The sequence below is a fragment of the Liolophura sinensis genome, chromosome 10 (assembly GCF_032854445.1).
Source record: "Liolophura sinensis isolate JHLJ2023 chromosome 10, CUHK_Ljap_v2, whole genome shotgun sequence".
NCBI lineage: Eukaryota > Metazoa > Mollusca > Polyplacophora > Chitonida > Chitonidae > Liolophura > Liolophura sinensis.
Genome location: NC_088304.1, coordinates 7,749,666 through 7,770,320, shown reverse-complemented (window position 1 = coordinate 7,770,320; position 20,655 = coordinate 7,749,666). Strand labels below are relative to the sequence as shown.

Here is a 20,655-nt window from a genome sequence, read left to right as displayed (position 1 = left end):
CTTAGCTGAGGATTCCCTGTCACATGTTGAGGGAACCGCGTATGACGCTTCAAGCGAGTCGATTACTTCCAAGGGTGTGTATATATCAAATAAGATATATGTATCCACGTATTTACATTGATATCCTTTTGTAGGTTAAATAAATACAAAAATTTACAATACTAAAACAAAATCTGAAGTTCACTATCGAATGTACCCAAACAGTGTAAACTTACAGATTGTAATGGATGCTTTTCAAACCTTATCATTCTACGGCGATGGACTCTTCCATTTTCGGATACATGTACGTCATACCGACATTATTCAAGATGGCGGGCTGCTGAATTGAAGGCGTGTTGTTGATGATGGAAACCTTCTAAGAAGTCATGGATGAGTTATTTGTTTTCGGTTATGGCTGTAAAATATTTCGCGATGATGAGAAGGCGATGTATATCGAGGAGAAGCGTCACTTGATCCCATGGATGGGCGATGACAAACTGATGATTGACAGGTCGGTGCCCACTTGGACCCGTTGTTTCATGCTCGATTTCATTCGTTTTCGATTTTTTGGACGCGTTTTCTTTGACATGGCTTCATTTTCTAGCACCGAATACCATAGAGGGCAGATGGTCGCAGTTGGTAGACGAAGGTCCGGGCACAAAGGAGTAACATCAGCGGTGGATGACGTAAAAATACATTGATTTCGGGTACAAACTGTTGAAATGGCCACCATGTTGGCTCACCGCCATTGTCCTTTCGACGAGGGGCCCCACACTGGGCATGGCCGTCTTGTCATATTTGTTGATGCTTTTGTTCTTGACTGTCTGTCATGTCCACAACCTTGGTTATGTTAATATTTGTAACGCGTTTAGTAATTGACGATAGCGTCAGTGATTTGCAAATGTAAGAAAGTAAAAGCAGAAGGGCCAAAATGATTTGTCAGTTTCAAATTACAAGCAGCCCCCTCCACCGACCTTATCTGTAGGACATCTTTAGTACAAAAGTAAGGCTAAAGTCACCAGTTTACAGTTCAAAAAGATAATGGAATCCGAATGTCTTTATAATTAGCTGTCACAAATTATGTAAATTAAATGATTTTTAAGAACTAAACAGTTAGTCCTAGAGACTAAAAACTAAAACATTTAGTTTGCCAGTAACCGTGGAAACTTGCCAGAGGTCAGTGATTCACTCCAGGCACCCCAATTTCTGTCACTCATAAAATTTAGAATAATTTTATCAGATGAAAAATTGTTAAGAGCGGCTTTATACACCAATAAAATTAACAAGACAGATCATAATTTTAGACGTTATAAATTAACTCATCATTCATGTGGAACTTTTTGAAATAACATTTTCTTAATATACAGAGTACAGTAAGTTAGGGAGAACAGATTTGAATCACTCAGTAAACATTTTGGTTTGTCCTTTTCAGGTATGATGGGCGTGGTCATCTTTATGATTTAAACAAATACGACGCCAGCAATGTTACCCATGAACCGTGGATGCAGATGGAATCAGAGCGTGCGCTTGAGGCAGCATGTGACGAGGAACGCTACTTGGAGCTTCACGTGGATTTGGCAGAGCAAGCCGTGTATGAAGGTACGCATGATCTAAAGGTGTACCGCAGGTTATGCTGTGCCTCTAAGATGCCTTTTATGCAGAACTCTTTTCAGCAGGCCTTAAAACCACTGGATTGGAAAAAATAGTTAGAAGATGATCAGCCTGGAAGTATGAGCCAAGCATTGGAAGATGACTTAATGTAAAACAGAACTGAAGGACGACTTAACTGGCAAATTCGGTCAGGAGCCACTCGCATTAACAGTCCACTGCCACAAACAGAACAGTGGGGAGTTGAGCTTGACACAAAAGTATGATCATAAGAAACTTGGTTATCTGGAAGGTAGGTATGATATATTTCATGGAACGCAGGAACAAAAATGTTGCAGTAAGTGAAGTAAGCATCATAATCTGTCCATGCTGAAACCTGGGCAGATTGTGTTGGGAAATATGCCAAAATATGCTGTTATTTTGTGCTTTTTCTATGGTACTGAATGATTTTCATCAGGTTTTGGCTTTGACAACATTTCTTACTTGTAACTATAATTACACTGTTTTGTCCTGTATTTTCTTTGTTTAGGGCAATTCACCTTGTTCTTAAGTGTTATGAACCTGTTGATGATACATATATTTGATGTTGTCACTATTCTTTGTTTTTCTTTATGACAGCTGAGAAATGTTACATATCCAGTTGCTGTTACCAGATGTTTCATCTTATCAACAGTGAATATACATGTATTTATTTTACACAGTAGATGTATGCGTTGACTCTTTTAAGCTTATTTCCTTATTTATACCAAAAGATTACTGCTCCGGACGTTTCTGGCTACACCTGTTGGAAGAGTTCACCCTGGACACAAGAGAGCTCCTCCAAGGGCAGTAAATGTGTGTAGGCTTACTTTAACATGCAAGTGTGTTCATATTTGCAGGCAAAGGCTTGTGGCTGTATAATTGGGCTATTGAGATGTGAGGCAACACTTGAGAAATATGCAAAAATTATGTTTGTAAGTCTGAGAATGCCTGGTACCATGGCAACTGCCTGCCACCCACTGGGGTGATGTTAGGTGGTTGTTGAGTATTCACTATGGTAGTTTTCTTTTCGTAGAGCGTGACAGTACAACATATTGTAATTACTACTGATGTACTCACCAAATAGTTTTATTATGTCATATTATTAAAATTTTGACATTCATTAAAGTTGTATTATACACACTCAAGATCTTGTGAGAGAATTTTTCCGTTGACATATATATTTTGCATGAGGAATGTAATGCTATCTTTGTAATTTATGTTTGACTATGACATGATTGACAGTTTTCCGTAAGATACAGGTGAACATGTATGAGAGTATTGGAACAGCTGAATTATTTCATAGGAACTTTGTTACAGTCTTATTAGATTTTTTTGTCTCAGACATGAATAAAATGCTCATTTTAGCAATGAAGTGCAGTCAGTGTGAGATTACATTGTAAACAATAGTCCAGTGAAATATATCATCGGCTGGAATGAGTGGGTAAGTTAAGGGGCATAACTCTGGACACAGGACTGAAGTATGGTCTTTGTTTGTCTGTTGTTGAACAGAGGAGGAGTGGAAGCGCTACTATGAGTCTCTGGGAGGTGACAGCTACAAAGCCATGGGATTTAACTACGACTATGATGGGACTGGTGCCCATGGAATGCCCCCAGGCTATGGTAGGAACTCTTGTCTTCAGGCTTCGTATTTTTGGGACAACCGGGCTGCTAGCACAGTTAGTAGAGCATCCGCTTCAGGAGCAGTAGATCCTGGGTCAGTCCTGGGTCGAGTCACACCTATGACTAAAAGAGGAAGTTGCAGCTTCCTGGCTGGGCGTTCAGCATGTAGGGGATTGTGCAGCTACATGAACTGGTTGACCCGTATCAGTAGAATGGCTTGGGCGGGGCAGTTTACTTGCCTTCAGTAAGGCGTCTCGGTGAAGCAGCACTAGACAAAAGAGCGGTGGAAATCCGTCCTGCAACAAGGAGGCACATTATATGCACTCTAAGGATTCGTTCGTCGTCATATGACTGAAAATTGTTAAGTATGACGTTAAACCCCAAGCACTCACTCACTCATTATTATGAAAATGACACTCAAAATGATTTGTTTAGGTCATTAAAGATGCAAGCTTCATAAATCAGTACAAGTTAGTCCTTTACTTTCTATAGTTCTCTCAGATTGTTGCAAAATATTGAGTACAGAGGTTGTTGAAAAAGTTTAAGAAATAGGGTAATCATTTATTTGAAAAACGTAAAGATTTGGCATTAAGAGTTTCATTTTAAGCCCTTTATGTGCTTTTGAAAGTTATGCAGTAGTACCTGGCAAACCTCCTAGCAAATGTCCAGTTATTAGGTAGGAAGTAAGGTTCATACAAATCCATTGTGCACAACATACAAAAACCATTCCTCAGATTTTGATTTAATTCATTCTGACGTTGCTTCAACATGGCAGCATTCGACTTTAGTTAAAGGTACAAACAAAATATGATCATTTTCACTAAACCCAATCAATCAAGAACATAATTCAGTAGATCATTTTATCCTTTTTAATTAGTTTTATATATTTTATATACCAGCCAGTGTTAAAGTTGGCAGACTAACCCTACCATTGTGTAAGGCGACAGTGTCATGTTGTAAAGAGACATCAGCCTGTTATCATAATGTCGGATCTGGAAACCTGCATATGTTGAGCAGTTATACCGTTTGTGTACATAAATGTATGTTTTGTTTGTTTACAGATCAAGAAGTGGAAGACACTTTTGTTCCTCCTGCAGAACTAGCCATTCCTGACAACATGGAAATAGTGAGTACCAAACTGACTGCAGTATTTATTTAGGTGTAATTGATTAGTGTTCATTGCCTTATTGAAGATTTTCTTCACTCATATCAGAATGAATTTATAAATAGAGAGAATTAGAGTAAACCATCGCCCTTCTGCTCATACCTAACAAGTCTGTCAATACCTCAGACAAGCTGGATTCACGATTGACTGACCAAAGCCGCAATAACAAGTAGCCAAAAAGAACTACCAAGGGAATCACTTTGACTGTTAGCTCTACCTGAAAATACAGAGTTCTCTTGAAATTGGAGGTAAATCTGGTGTGTCTCTATCACATTATCGAATCAACTTGCCCCACTAAAAGCCCTAGTTTGCCCTTTTTTTTAAAGAGTGCACAATCTTGCCAATGTGTCACATCTAAAATTAGACCCATGCCACCTCAGGCTGATATGTTTTGAGTGGGGTCAAGGTCAACGTAGGAAACTTGCATGTTATTTGATCGACTTGTATTCATGTTAGCTTTCTACATATGTTTGTTGCCTAATTGCTTGGGCTACCTGCTGAAGTATAAAACTTTACCCACCTGTGACCCACTTTTCGGCCATATTAGAGGAGTATGGAAATCTGAAAAAAAACTTCTCCAGAACCGCTGATCCGATTGCATTGAAAATTGATATGCATGTACATGACTACTGGGGGTGTCAGGATTGATAATTTTGTGCAAATCGGTCAAGAAATGTGGAAGCTCACCATTTGTTGTTGGTCATGTGATGACGTGAATGAATTTTGAAAAAACAAGATAGCAAATGATTTTAAATAAACATGAAATTATTAGGCACCAGACTAGCAACTTGGGCTTCAAATCCAGTCTACTCCTTATCATTCTTACCAAATTCATTTTGGATTTAAGTATGGACACTATGGTGCATTTGTGTGACATTGTGATTCTGGGTATTGCTGAAATAGTTTTGTTTTTGTTGAAAATAGGAGATGTTTCCAGAAGGTACATACAATTCTCTTGTTTCGGAGAGTTTATTGGCTATTACGGAATACGTCTATTTTTTGGCTTGTATTAGACAAACCTAGGGTCCTTTTAGAACAGAATAGAACTAATAGATTTGAATGGTCTGTGGTGGAGAAAGTGGAGAGTTTTAGAAAGTGGAAGCTAAAAGCTGTGTATACAGACATATGCTTGGAAGTTGTATTTCTGCATGCAGTTCTAGTTAGTTTTATTTTGGTTTGTGTAAACACCAATCAACCACCCTCTTAGGCGGCTTTCTCAGAATACCTGGGCCTCGGGGTGGGGATATTTTTAGAGTGTCCGAAATTCTAGAAGAATTATGATATGGGCACATATGAACTTTACAGAACTATAATAACTTTTTTCAGATCAGCTGATATTTGTTTAATATGGAAAATCTGGCTCTATGTTTGCGGTCGAGTTTGTTGAGGATTTTGGGTATATTTTATGTTAATTGTCAAGTTACTTGATGCAAGCGACTAATATGCCATTTGCAGCCTCGTAGTGACAAGGAGAATGTGATCATAGAGAAGACAGCAAAGTTCATCGCAGAACATGGAGCCCAGATGGAAATCATGATCAAAGCCAAGCAGAAAGACAACCCTCAGTTTGAGTTCATGGAGCATGACCATCCCATTAACTTGTACTTCAAACACATGGTGAAAATGATCAAGACAGGAAAGTATAACCCTGTCCAGGCCCCGAAACCCAACCCTCCGGAGAAGCAAGACAGTAAGTAGTATACGCAAACCTCAATACCATTTCTTCATTAGATTCCAGCATGTTATGTTAAATTGACCTAACTCGGCTGACCATCCAAATAGGGCCTTAAAGTGTTTATTGGGTGTTCGGTATTCTCTCTATGTTAAATTTTTTAAAATTTATCTTTTTTATTGTCTAGAAAAAAAGAAAAATTCCTTACCAAGCAACCTTCCATTTTATCATAGAAAGCTTAGAAAACAGTAAACATTATGTTAAACTAATCTTCATGTATTAATGTCAAACTAATGTACAAGATATGTTACACCCAGTTGATGCATTTTTGACATATTCATTCAGCTCTGTGTCACATTGCTTTCCCCGGCGCTCTTGCCAACCAGAAAGTGCTCTCCTCCTCCGGATTTCCAGATTTTATATGATTCACACAACAGTGTACACATTCAGTTAACACATTAGTGTTACATGAAGTTCTGTTTGTCCTATCCAGGCTCATACGATGATAATGATGAAGAACACCATGGCTACCTTCATCCTAGCTTGATGTCTTCCATAACCATGGTAAGAACTACAGTATCATCTTTGTTTAGGGGACTGTAAGTTAACACCTCTTCTGTTACTCCGTCCGTCTGTTTGTCTGTCCCCCCACCCCCACCTGAAAAAATGTGAATGTTTTTGGCGACAAATTTATTTACTTAAGAAAAAATACAAAGGTTATAGAAAATCTACCATGAGAGGTTTCTGGGGTTTTTAGCAGATTTTTGCAATGTTTCTTAAAAATTATCTACTTTTTAGATAGTAGAAAGTTACCTCCCATGAAAAATTTAAACTTGACCACTTAATAAACTATTTCTTTTGGATTCAAAGTAAATTAAATGTTTCAGAGTATGTGCCGTTGGATAAATGTGTATGCGGTCTGGTTTTCTACTGTCAGACTGTGTTACTCCAGTGTAATGATCAGAATGTTGCATTTAGATAAATTGAATGTACAAATTAATTTCGTAACAAATTTTTCTGACCGAGGAAATTGCAGTTTACTAGGATCCTACGGATAGGTTTAAAAAAGGATTGATTTTTTTCCCCTAAAAACAAAACATGCTGCCAAGCATTCGTCCATTATTTTGAGGGTGATTTTTGCTAAATGTAACTTTTGATGTACTCCAGATATAGCTGGAAAAGACCAAACTGATTCTAGTAGCTACACCAAGGCAGAAAAAATGAATTACAGAAGGAGACCTAAGGAAGTATGGCTAAAGAAAAATAGCATTCACTTCAAAATCTGATCAGTGGCTAAAGTGACTGGCTAAAAAAAATACTGACCCAGAGGAAGCGCTGCATAATGATATATAGCGTTCATTTTTGACTGAGCCAAGGCTGGGTCAAAGAATGTATCCCATTACAGACGTGAAGGGCAGATATTTCTTGCAAAAGCAAGCGTACTGTTCAGTATACATGCATGCAAATTAAAGCATCTATAATTGTAGTCTATAATTTGCACCATGGTATGTTTAAACTAGCCTTGAAAATGACACAAAACTCCTGGAAAACTTCTTGAATTTCATGTTCATATACTTGTACGAACCCTGTTAGATGATAAGCTTACATTTCCAGACAGCACCCAGCAAACCTGTGCCAAAGCCAGTTGTGCGTGTCCACGAAACCCCCTACGGAGATCTTATTAAGTCTGTTACAAAGAGCATGAGGAACGATGTGCAGCAGAATTCTGAGTAAGACCAGTAGACCTTTTGAAGCTTGTTTTATGAACATTTTTTTTTTTAAGCAAACAAGACTACACATGACATTAACATATGGCCTCTCTGAAGCTTGCTTTCTCCTGTGAGTTACTATTCGTCGCTGAGACAGATTTAAAGTTGGCTGAAATGAAACACGGACCTTGTTGTAAGAAAGTGTAAGTCCATTAGAGGATGGAAGTAAATGGTTCGTTGTTTTCCTACGAGATAAAATATGGCAAAGTTAAATTGAACTGTTAAAAAGTACTGTTAGCCCATAGAAGAGGATTTTATTCTCCTGATTTATAGACTGGTGTTGTCCTTCTGGTTTTAACGAGTACTTTTTGTGAACAAGCACTACAATGTTTGAATTATGATGTTAAACTGGAAGGGCTGTGTTGACTGCCTTTCTACAGCAATGGTCTCATTGTGGCCATCAAAAGGGTTTTTTTTTTTTTTTTTTAAAGTCAAGTGGGGGAATTTTAAAAATGGGTGGAATTCTTGGAATGCTTTTGTGTCCTGTTATTTAGTGCTTTGCACAGTATTTTGTACACATACATGTGGCTTTGGGCAAGGTTTGCACCTTCAAATTTCAAGTTTGTCAACAAATAATATGGTTTTCTTTTTTAAACTGGTCATGTATTTATGAATCTCTAATGATGTCTATCTGTTTCCCTGACCAGCAGTCAGCCCGAGAACACGACCCCACCCCTGGCTCCCCCACCCCTCCCACCATTCATGGCGCAGGATGTGTACGGCCCCTCTCAGAAGAAACTTCCCCCACCCCCGGGGCTAGAGCCAGTCACCCTGCCCAACCCTGGCTTTCCTCACTCCTCAGATCATGAGGTCTTGTCAGGGCATGAGCAGCAGGGGTTCAGCAAGAAGAACACCAGCAAAAAGCATATGTAAGCAACATTGGAAATGTCTCGAGCAAGAAATGTGTGTACATTTTAATGAGTGCACCTTAGGATTAGAAAGTGTTGTAAAAGAGGCTTCAGGACAGATGAAAGTGGGAGAAATTTATCAAAAAGCACATATCTGAATTCAAGTACAAGAGAAAAAGGATCAGTATTTTCTGTAAATTATTTACATATTGGAGTGTATATACATTTACAGTTTTGTGTACACTTCACTGTTGGGGATGCATGTTTTTGAGGGACCATACACTCTCCTCCGTGTATAGCTATAAAACCAAACAGGACAATAGCTTTGAGCTCATTTTTTTAATTTTTTTTTATTTTATAAACGGGAATGAGAGATGTGAAATAGCAGCCAATTTAAAAACATGCTTTTCAGGTCCATGCACAGGAAATACTTTGTTACATAAATTTGAATTCAGGTCTCACTCTTTTGTGTATTTTTTGCAGACAAGGGGAGATAACTGTGATGGGCCCTCAGATTGTCCCTCCTGCTCCAGACATTCAGCCAATCATTGACAGGATGGCTCTGTACGTGGCCAAGAATGGCGTGGACTTTGAGACGGTGGTCAAGAGCAAAAATGACACTCGTTTTGATTTTCTCAACCCTGGGCACATGCACTACGCTTACTACGACTTCAGGAAACGACTACATTTGGAGGTTAGTGATGTCTTAATTTCACAACTTGGTTCTGGTTTCATGAACTAAGAATGGTTATAAAGCAATTCTTTACTATTTTGAAAAAAACACAGACCTTGCTATAAGAATAGCATCTATGTAACTCTTCTGTTCTCTCTGTCTGTGAGTCAGTAAGTGGCCAACAGCGCCTTTTAGGTCATTTGGTTATACTTTTAGCACATTGGAGATCACCAGTATAACACTCTACTATATTGTGTGAATGTTTGGAACAGTTTTGTCAGATACTAATGTAAACCTCTGCACAGTCTGAGGTTGATTCTAGACACTCTGGTTTCCTCCACCCAAAACATGATCACCCCATCACATAAGTGAAAATTTTTTGAGCAGGATGTTAAACACCAGTCTGTCAATCAGTCGATCCATGACATGAATGATATATTCATTAGTATAGAATGTTAAATAATACATCAATCAGTCATTTAACAAAAAAAAAAAAAAGTGTGCTTCACTCTGGAACTAGATATTGTTAATAAGTTACTCATAATTATGACAAATCTTTCTGTTCTTTAAGGAATTAGAACAAGAAAAATCAGAAGATGATGATCGACAAAACTCCAGCAAAGGTGTGTGATGTATCGCTTTTTGTATATAGTTAAGAATACGGTTAAGAATCATGTCACATTGCAAAGTTGTGATGTCACATTGCAAAGTTGTGACGTTGCACTGTTGATGACAAAGTATGGTTGCTCGGTACAGTTAAATCTTAGCCAATCTTAAACTACTAAAAAATAATGCAAATGCCATTATCTGTGTATTCTAAATTTTATTCTGTTTAAAAGTTTAAGTAGCTCAAATTGTGTGTTAAGTGCTAAAAAAAAAATAAAACCCAGTGTTTTGGCAGTTAAAAACTGAGAAAAATTATATATATATAAAACATCACATCCTGTACAAGAAGAAAAAAATCAACCTTTTAATTGAAATCTTGATTAAGTCATTGAAATTAATTGAAGGTAAAAAGAAAATATTGAAGTAATGTAAATATTACCAATATTTTTGTGTACCTAGGTGTGAGTTTCAAGTTGAAAACGAAAGAACAAGAGAACACACAGCTGGATAAACGGAAAGCTTTTGACTATGAGAGTACAGACGATGAGGACGAAGAAGGTAAACATATCTCACTATTGAACCACACCTTTCATACCTTAGAATATTAAGTTAACAAGATTCTTGTTTTTAATGACTGGAAGTTAGAAGATGTGGCTTCAATCCCAGCTTCCGACAGGGAATTATTCCCATGTCTGCACTGTTCATGCACGCTGTTGACAGTAAATGATCAACTGGGCCCGAAGGACTGGTGATATTGTTTTACTTAAATTTCAGTAGAGATCACTAGTGAATGGTTTATTGTTCTTTGTGCCAGAAGGTTTATTCTGTGGTTTCATTTATTAAAACTGCTGGCTATTATATAAGTGAACACTCGTGAGTACAGCCTGAAACCCCAAAGAAAGACAAATGTTTAAATAATACATAAGTCATGAGTGAAAGTGTTTGAGTGATAAACCTGGTTTTGTACAGAAAAATTTGGGTCTCTGATATACATAGACTCTCGTGACCTATCTGATATGTAGATCTTCAGTTTGTAAGAAGTCGGTTGACAATTCAGGACTAGCTGCTTTTGTATTTAGACATTATTCACTTTTGTCATTATCCAGTTTTGTCATTATCCACTTTTGTCATGATATGGCTGAGGTATTGCTGAAGTGGAGTTAAGCCATAATTATCCCTTCATTCATGTTCTCTACAGATAAAAAGGTGAAGGAAGGCCATCAGTCCCCGTCAGAGCCTCGTGACCCAGTCGTCCCCACAGAGAAACCTAACCAAACTACCCAGGAAGACATAGAGAAAAAGAAAGGTGAGTTATGTCACCAAGGTAATGTCATAGTTCAGGCAGCTTTTGGTTGAAGAGACTAAAGACTTTTACAGAAGATATGTAAGCCTTGACCAGGGAGATCTGAGGATCAAATTGAAGCCTCACTGATTCAGATGCGGCATTACAAAGTTAGTTTGGAAAGCCTTGGTTTTCTCAGAGGCTTCAAGTTTCTTCCATCCAAAAGTGAATGACTATCACTATGAAAGGAAACAATTTATGAGTACTGGGTACAGCACAGATAAAGTCATTTAGGCCATTCTTTAAATATTCTGTGTTGGACATAGCCCAACCATATCATATTTCTATTCTGAGTATAGAAAAAGATAAGGATTTTAAAGCAATTTACATTGAGAGAGAAATAAAAATAATAAAAAAAAATACTTCCGTCCAAATACCAATATAAACTTCAGGGTAGGAACCTTTTTTGAAGGGTTGTTCAGGTTACACTTATCAAACATATTCTAGGTGATACCCTCTCAGTTTTACCATAGTAGAACTCCAGTATTTCAGCACATTTAATTGTGTTCAAGAAAAGTTTTTAAAATGTGTTTTTGTTTGATGTTGCCATATAAGTACTTCATACAGTAACAGTACTCCCGGCCTATAGAAATTTCTGTATGAAGGAAGAAAATTCTGTTTTGTCAAGCCACATTGAGATAACTTGATTCGGTTGAGTGAGTGATTTTCTCTGATTTGTCTACATCCATAAAACTGAACGCCAACATATACATGTAAGGGAAAAATGTTTTAGTATGGCATTAAAGGAGAAGAAAACATAAAAATGATGCCAAACTTGAAACATGAAACAGCATCAAAACTTATTTTGCAAATATGATCTTTAATATTTTTTTGGATTTTTTTTTTCAAGAGAAAAGGTTATTTGAAAATATTTTTTTATGGTGGGTATTTGGGACCAACTTTTGGTATTTATCGTTGTTGCATAATAATGTTCTAAATAAGGATGTGATGCCTGTCTTATCAATTTATTTGAATGTAAATTTGTTGTTTATATCGAAACATATGCATATTAACCTAAATTATGATAATATTTATGAACATATGAAAAATATAAATATGATCCAAATTGAGGTTTAATACAGTTGTTAGCTGAAAATAACAAATTCTAGTGCAAAAATATTTATTAAACCTGTGTTACATTCTCATGTATGACATTATTAAACAAAGACTATAAATACCAAAGAGTGATCCCAAATACCCACCATACAAAAATTATTATCAAGTGTCTTTTTCTCCGTAAGGAAAAAGCAGAAAAAATATTGAAGACCACATTAAGGTATAACTTTTCGCACTCTTTCATCTGAACATTATGTCATTTTTATGTTTTCTCCACCTTGAACAACGATCATATAAATAAATAGATAAATTTGCTACTCTAGCATTTATTTTCAGAATTCAGAAGGCAGTGATTTACATGTATTCCTTATTTTTTCAGCGGAGGAGAAGTTAAAGGATCGCCTGGCACTTGCTGCACGAGAGAAACTGGCTCAGGCGAGTAAGGAAGAACAGATCAAGGCTGAGAGGAAGAGGAAGGCTGCCATGTTTATTACGCTACTGAAGTCTGGGAACCAGGCAGCTGGGGCAACAGACGACAGTAAGTGATAGAATTTGACCCAAAGTCTCACCAATGTGTGTGACACTTATACATTGTTTGATAAACTATGACAAGTTGAACAAGCATCAAACATGACAATATGTAACAAACAAACAAACAAACATATAACTTAAGAAACTATAAGTATATATGGTATGGACATGAAAAAAATTTGTTCATTGAATCAGGTGTGGATTTTCATTAAAAAAAAAAAAAGAGTTCATAATTGACAGCTCCGATGAGGTCTGTACAGCGATTGTTTGTGGTTGGACCTTCAGGCCCTACACGTGGTAATACGTACAGTGCAGATGATATTTGGATATAACACAGGAATGACTGGCTTGTATTCAGCATTTCCCTTTTCATGTGTTGCAGAACCTGACGTGACTGTGGGAGATGCTGGTAGCGGACCTCCCTCTAGAACCTCCTCTCGACCTTGCACTCCGTATGACCTGCTGTCTGGGAAGACTTCCCCTGACCGTCCAGTCTCTCCGGGTGAGACCACAGCTCCACCCCCTACCTCAGAAAACCAGACAGCCAAAGCGAAAGGGTCACTGCCGCGTGCATATTATGGGATTCCGGCCTCAATGCGACGCTTCCCACGCTCCCCCACACCACCATCCTCATACAGTAGAGGCTGGAGGTAAGACAACCCGATCTCACTGTTCCACAGGTCATCATTCCTTCAGGCAACTTTGCTGGGTTATTCAAGCTCAATTCACCATAGCTATTCACCTTTGACCTATGAGGTTGTGTTTTCCAAAATCCAGCCCTTGCTTTAACAAGGCCATACTGGAAATTTAATTTCAAAAAAAGTGATCAGTGCAAATCCAAATTTTTGCTATTATTTTATAACAGCTTAATTAATTTCATTTAACAAAATACCACCTCACCTGTGACTGCGTTACTATTCAAAATCGGTGGCTCAGTTGGTTAACGCGCCAGCACAGCCTAATGACCCAGGAACATCTCACCAATGAGGTCGCTGTGAGTTGAAGTCCAGCTCATGCTGGCTTCCTTTTCGACTGTACGTGGGAAGGTCTGCCAGCAACCTGTGGATGGTTTCCTCCCATCATAATGCTGGGTGCTGTCGTATAAATGAAATATTCTTGAGTACAGCGTAAATCACCAATCAAATAAATAAACTAATCAAAATCAGTAATAAAGTTGATAAAATTTGTAAAGCAGGTTGCATCATAATTGTTTGAAACATTAGAATCATTTTGATAAATTCTTGGGACATACGGAAAATTTGATTGATCAACTTGCCCAAAGTCTGTGGTATAGTAATGACGTTTACGACCAAACAGCTCTTTAAACTGGTTGATCCCCCAATCGGTTTGTCAATTTTTGATATTGTATATTTTATTATGTGCCAATCTCATAATGAGGGGCTTGGATGAAAGGTGACACAAATTCCTGTTGGGGAGGTGAGGGGGATAGCGCAGCTTCTCTGAATTTGCACTTATTTAGTGATATCTGATGAAGATCAGGGGTATTATGTGGGGTGCACCTGTTTTCCTTTTCACCTGTTAAGCTTGACCAAAGTGTTATAATTCTGGAGGACAGGGTCAAATCAGAGTTACTTAAATATAAAAATAATTGTTTTTTTTCTGTTGTCATGGGAACAAGTATAGTATAATGAGAAATCATTTTTGGACAAACTCTGACTGCATAACAGTATATTTGCTTATGTCATCGCTTTACAGTTGTTGCTGTTTATAGGTGACTCTATCATGACATGTCTCTGTTAAACAGGTCCCGTTCCCGGTCACGCTCGCCTAGGCGTTTCCCTCGGGGGTCCAGTCCTATGCGCTGGTCAGACAGATCCCCGCGACGCTTTGACCGATCCAGCACCTCGAGACGCGCATCACCGTCTCCCCCAAGATCATTCTCTGGGCGTTCCAAATCTCCCGGCTTTGACAGAAGGAAAGCGAGGTCAAAACGAAGCAGGTCAAGATCACCAAAGCGTTCCAAACGTTCACCATCACATTCCAAGTCGAAGAAGAAAAAACACAAGAAATCTCGCTCAAAATCCAGGTTGGTTTGAAATCTCGCTCAAGATTCAGGTTGGTTTGAAATCTCGCTCAAGATCCCGGTTGATGGAACATTCTGTAGCAGATGGGAAGATTTTGTTCTACCTGCACCGTGTCTCCTCTATGCCAAAGTACTACATCTGCAGAAAGGATCCATGATTTCACTTATCACCCATTTTATGTGATAGTTAAAGAGCTACTACAGTTCTGACAGAATGGTAGATTGAATTTTGAAAGTGGTATAAAGAATGCCCCAGAGCCAGTGTGTGTATATGTATGTTCACATGAAAAGCCCAGTTTCCGGATTATTGTTGAGACCATGTATAAGAAAAACAAGAAAACTTACTAACTTTTCTACATTGGCGTAATTCGAGTTGCAGTTTCTCATAAGGGAGACTGACAGTTTTGTTCAAAACAAATTTATTTGCATAACACATTTAAAGTGTTCTTATAAACAGTCTTTGGTAGCTTCTGTACAGTTCACCTGATGTGAGATAAGACGAGCTTGTATCATTGGTACAGCATGATATTTGGCTTTCCCTCACTGCAGGTTGATTTTGTGTGTTCTAGCATGACATAATATCTTTGAGGCAAAATCACAGAATTATTTTGTTACTGTGTGATGCTTACAAAAGGCATTGATATCCTGCAAATGAGTAATAAAGTATGAAAGCAGGGAAGATTATTTCCATCCTTAAGAGAACGGTCTTATTGAAAGGTTGTGGAAGTTAGCTGTAATCTGACAGTCAGACCAGAGACTGTTATGTGTTGGGATTTGTGTGGTGTTTGTTGAAGGTATTTGCCTCCATACAATATCACACAAACATTAAGCACTGGTATAAATAGTTATAAACCTCAAATGTGACATGGTTCGGCAGTGAAACTTACTTGCCGATTGTCATTGGTGTTTCTTGCACTTGCAAACGAGAACACTTTTTCAATACAGGGTTAGTTTCCAGTCAAATAAACAGTTAAATATAATTTTTAGTTTTATTTCCTCAGGTCTCCGCGTAGGAAGACAAAATCCAAAGAGAGTAGTCATGGAGATGCAAAATCTAAAGATCCAGTGACAGTCATAGATCTGGAGCCAGTGAACAAGGGGAGTAACTCAGCATGTGATGACAACAGCAGGGGGAGTAATGGTGTCCGACACACTAACAGGTACAGTGCTTCCCATGTAGTAGACTGCACCATGATGCAGCTGTAAAGTAATACAGTGTGTGGGGTAAGGAAGTAATTCTTGTCAGATAGACATCATCACAAAGTAGCTCTTACCCTTTAGTAACACAACCGTTACGAAATAAAAATTGAATAATTGAATTTTTCATTTAGCTTTAAAATTTGAAGATATGTATCAAGGAAGTTAAGCTCATTATTTCTGTGTGCAAAATGGTTTTCGTATCAGAAAAACTACAAAGTCGACTCAAAATTCTTCATTACCTCTGTGAAACAAAAGTTGACTCACTTGCTGGATCCCGCTGGCTGAATTTTGTTTTAGTCAGCTCAGCTTACATATGATCTACAGTTTCATGTCAACACAGCCAAATTAAGTGAAACTTTATATATGGCGCCCTTGCTGAGTGGTTGAGACAAAATTACATTGACTGACCTTTGAACTATTGTCGCTTTTGCCTAGTCTATATTATGATCATCTGTTCTTGAAGCTTTAATGTTTCTAAACCTGCTGAGCATCGGTAATATTGACCTTTATTGGCCACTTAATAATGCAGTTTTTGGGGGTGAATTTTAAGGTAATTGGAGTAAAGATTGATGTCCTAAACCCTACTCTTAAGCTTCATCATAGTATTGATGGTGTTTTGTTTCAGTTTAGCGGACTGTACAAGCTATGAACAAGTTCTGACTGCAGCATCAATGATAAGAGGAGGCAATGTTTCAGCTAAAGTGGATACAAGCCGACCATTTTCCCAGGTGTCTGACGTAAGTGCAGACAGTTTGAGCAGTAGAAAAAGATGGGGGTAGAGGGCTGTGTCTTGTTGATAACTGGGTTATGTCACCAGTAAATAATGGCATTTCTATTAATGAATGTGTATACGGCATCTTTATAACTGAATTAAATGCTTGTTTAATAAACTTTACTAGCCCAACCAAAATTTCACTGGCCATGTGGACCAGTGGACTGGTTTTAATTTTGAGGCCTGCAAATTGTGACGAAAGGAAAAAAAAACAGTATTTAGCTTTGTAGTTTTCCTTTTTTGTATCGTTCTAATTATTCTTTGTCCTGCTTTTGGAAATATTTTACACATATCATGTGTGTTGCTTCTACTTCAGTGATGATCTTTTGCATAAGTTATGGTCTTCTATACACACCTAAAATAACACCATTAGTAACCAGTATGGCTTTGTACATATTTGTCACATAGTTAACCATGTGTGGTGAAGTGTGTCAGTAACATACATGTATAACAGATGTGACCAGGTGTAAAATGTTGCATGTTACAAAAATGACAAATCAAATTTTGCTCTGTGATGCAGGGGAAAAAAACGAAGGTTTGTTGTATTGTCTATAAACATTTTCTTTTGGGAGCTAGGACAAGTTTTGTTTGGGGCTAGGACAAGTTCTGTTGGGGGTAGGACAAGTTCTGTTGGGCTGGGCTAGGACAAGTTCTGTTGGGCAGAGCAAGGACAGGTTCTGTTGGGCTGGGCTAGGACAGGTTCTGTTGGGCCGGGCTAGCACAAGTTCTGTTGTGCTGTGTTTTCTTTGCTCTGAACTAAAATATGTGCCTTATCTTTCTAGGAGAAGATTTCCAAAGTGAAAGCCATGTTAAAAGCCAGCAGGAAAGCCATTCTGAAGGAGGAGGGCGTTGACCTGGACTTATGACCTTGACCTCCAGTGTCAGGGCAGCGTGATCATTCAGTCATGAACTCTGACCTGTTCAAAATTAGAATAAATGTGTACAAAATTGCAAGTGTTTTAAAGTTTTCAAAAATTTAGAAGAAAAAGGTAGTACATGTATGTGAAGTGCTAGATCTCAGTCAGTCATCAATTACTGGGGGGGGGGGGGGTGCAACTGTGCAATTGAGGTCTACATTTTGGATCACACGTGTCAATCCCTCTATTCTGACCCAACGATTGCTAGTCTACTTGTGAGTTGACAATCAATTTTGCTAATGTAAACCTCAGTTAATATTTATGTATATGTTTTATCTGTAGGAATGTATAAAGATTGAATTTTGTTTTTCAACCACAAGAATTAGCATAAATGCTGTGGTGTCATCTGCTGTTTTTTGAATTTCGAAATTTGTGGGGGGGTGGGGGGGGCGAACGGGGAAAAGTTTTTGGTGGGGAGGGGGAGGGGTGGATTGACAGTTACGGAATAACACTTTATGCTTTGTTATTGTCAGATGTCCTCAGCAAGAAATCAGAGTACAATTCATGCCTTTTTCGTTCCCGTGGAAATGAAGGTTAATTACAGATACATCAATATTTTCAAATTAGTGCGACGTAATGTCAAAGCCAGATTTGAAAAGCCATTTCTGTAGATGTCTGCAGATAAGTGCTGCACACACCATTACTTTCAATTTCGATCATGGCTTTAATTCTGGGGGCTGGGGGCTTGGTACCTGGTACAGATGGTTGGTTTACTCTGGTTTCCTGATTCCATTATCATGAGAGCGGTGTATAAGCGATAACACACCTAAGGGATATCACCTTTATTATGTTAAACGTATTATTTAGTTCATTGCTTGTTCAAAAAACAGGGTATTCATACAACTTGTCCTGACATCACAAAATAACTTATAGCTTGTCCAACTGTTCCAGATTTCAGTCTTCCTCACATCCACACTAGCGTCTGCTGTTCCCTGTTAGGACTTTGTGTGGCAGGACCATTTGATTATCTGCAGCATTAGAAAGTTCTGACCCTTAAGCAATAACTCGCTCACTTGTTCGCACAATGGCTCCTCCTGTTACTTCCTAAGACGTGGAATTCCAGTAAATTTGTCTTGATTGTGATATTCGTTTGGTAGGGTATATAAGCATCACTGTTATCCATGTCTTTAAATGCATATAAATTTTTGATACAGGCCTTACTGTCTCTTTTGTATTCAGTTGGTGACATTCTGTTCTATCCTATCTTTGTCATCATGACTTTTGTCCATGCTGGCTTCCTCTCCGGCCGTAAGTGGGAAGGTCTGGCAGCAACCTGCGAATGGTCATGGGTTTCCCCTGGGGTCTGCCCGGTTGTCAGAAAAATTAATTCCCGTTTGATAACACTCAAAATATAAATTGAAAGACAAATTCCAAAAGCTGTTCCATAACAAGTTTAGTCAGTTTTCCTGTTTTGATCTCATTTTATCCATGACATTACCGCCACTTGTGTGCCTATGTTTTTCAACTGCAGCAAGAAATGTGTGGAAGTCAATGGATTCCACTGATAAAATAAAACGCCATTTCCTTTTTCATGTAATGCAAGTATCACACTGTCACAGCATGAGGTTACCATTAACTGACAGGTACGTGCTGATGGATTCTTCCATACTGTCATGACTGGTACATACATGTAGCCGTTCTTCTGTCATTTTTGGGATTGTAAAAACACCTTTTCACTGAATGAAAGAATTGAAGAAAGTGTTTAATGCACTGTGTTCATAGTGTACATGTTGGGTCTTACTCTTAGACATTATTTAACTGCTATGCAGTTTGTTTTGTGCAAAATGAACATATTTTTTCCAAGTGAAATGTAGAATAAAGAATAAGAAAACCCTACCACATGCCCTTTCAGTTTCTTCATGTGAACTGCACAATCTGCCATGTCTGTCCTCGAGTGCTGTATTGAAAAAGCCTCAAATAGTAACGATCTCCCTAATGTCATTATACTGGCTCAGGTGTCATGCCTGGTGTCTACAGCATGGTGTGCCGATAAGGCAATATAATACCAAATACTGATGTCCCTAATGTCATTATACTGGCCCAGGTGTCATGCCTGGTGTCTACAGCATGGTGTGCCAATAAGGCAATATAATACCAAATACTGATGTCCCTAATGTCATTATACTGGCTCAGGTGTCATGCCTGGTGTCTACAGCATGGTGTGCCGATAAGGCAATATAATACCAAATACTGATGTCCCTAATGTCATTATACTGGCTCAGGTGTCATGCCTGGTGTCTATAGCATGGTGTGCCGATAAGGCAATATAACACCAAATACTGATGTCCCTAATGTCATTATACTGGCTCAGGTGTCATGCCTGGTGTCTACAGCATGGTGTGCCGATAAGGCAATGTAACACCAAATACTGATGTCCCTAATGTCATTATACTGGCTCAGGTGTCATGCCTGGTGTCTACAGCATGGTGCGCCAATAAGGCAATATAACACCGAATACTGATGTCCCTAATGTCATTATACTGGCTCAGGTGTCATGCCTGGTGCCTGCAGCATGGTGTGCCAATAAGGCAATATAATACCAAATACTAATGTCCCTAATGTCATTATACTGGCTCAGGTGTCATGCCTGGTGTCTACAGCATGGTTTGCCAATAAGGCAATATAATACCAAATACTGATGTCCCTAATGTCATTATACTGGCTCATGTGTCATGTCTGGTTTCTACAGCATGGTGTGCCAATAAGGCAATATAATACCAAATACTGATGTCCCTAATGTCATTATACTGGCTCAGGTGTCATGCCTGGTGTCTACAGCATGGTGTACCAATAAGGCAATATAATACCAAATACTGATGTCCCTAATGGCAT

The 20,655-nt window shown here is 38.4% G+C and overlaps 1 protein-coding gene across 6 annotated transcripts; it reads left to right on the top strand.

Annotated features, from left to right (window-relative positions):
- The first annotated feature begins 310 nt into the window (after positions 1-310).
- On the top strand, positions 311-18,187 carry LOC135476251 (splicing factor, suppressor of white-apricot homolog). 6 transcript variants are annotated; one of them, XM_064756206.1, is made up of 18 exons: positions 311-490; positions 1,412-1,578; positions 3,118-3,228; positions 4,290-4,354; positions 5,849-6,083; positions 6,559-6,629; positions 7,680-7,795; positions 8,485-8,703; positions 9,166-9,376; positions 9,927-9,978; positions 10,421-10,519; positions 11,160-11,267; positions 12,739-12,897; positions 13,273-13,540; positions 14,656-14,937; positions 15,936-16,094; positions 16,760-16,871; positions 17,689-18,187. In XM_064756206.1, exons 1-18 carry the CDS (start codon positions 366-368, stop codon positions 17,770-17,772), a joined length of 2,643 nt encoding a protein of 880 aa, XP_064612276.1. In that variant the 5' UTR covers positions 311-365; the 3' UTR covers positions 17,773-18,187. The 6 variants fall into 6 exon arrangements, with proteins under 6 accessions (XP_064612276.1, XP_064612275.1, XP_064612277.1 ...); XM_064756205.1 differs by having other exon boundaries at positions 8,482-8,703; XM_064756207.1 differs by having other exon boundaries at positions 350-757; positions 8,482-8,703.
- The last annotated feature ends 2,468 nt before the right edge of the window (positions 18,188-20,655 follow it).

Bases quoted from the DNA above. Each gene is read 5' to 3' on its own strand.
- LOC135476251 (XM_064756205.1), top strand. From the start codon at position 366: ATGGATGAGTTATTTGTTTTCGGTTATGGCTGTAAAATATTTCGCGAT. The intron at 491-1,411 runs GTCGGTGCCCAC...TGTCCTTTTCAG, and splicing joins GACAAACTGATGATTGACAG to GTATGATGGGCGTGGTCATC. The intron at 12,898-13,272 runs GTAAGTGATAGA...CATGTGTTGCAG, and splicing joins AGCTGGGGCAACAGACGACA to AACCTGACGTGACTGTGGGA.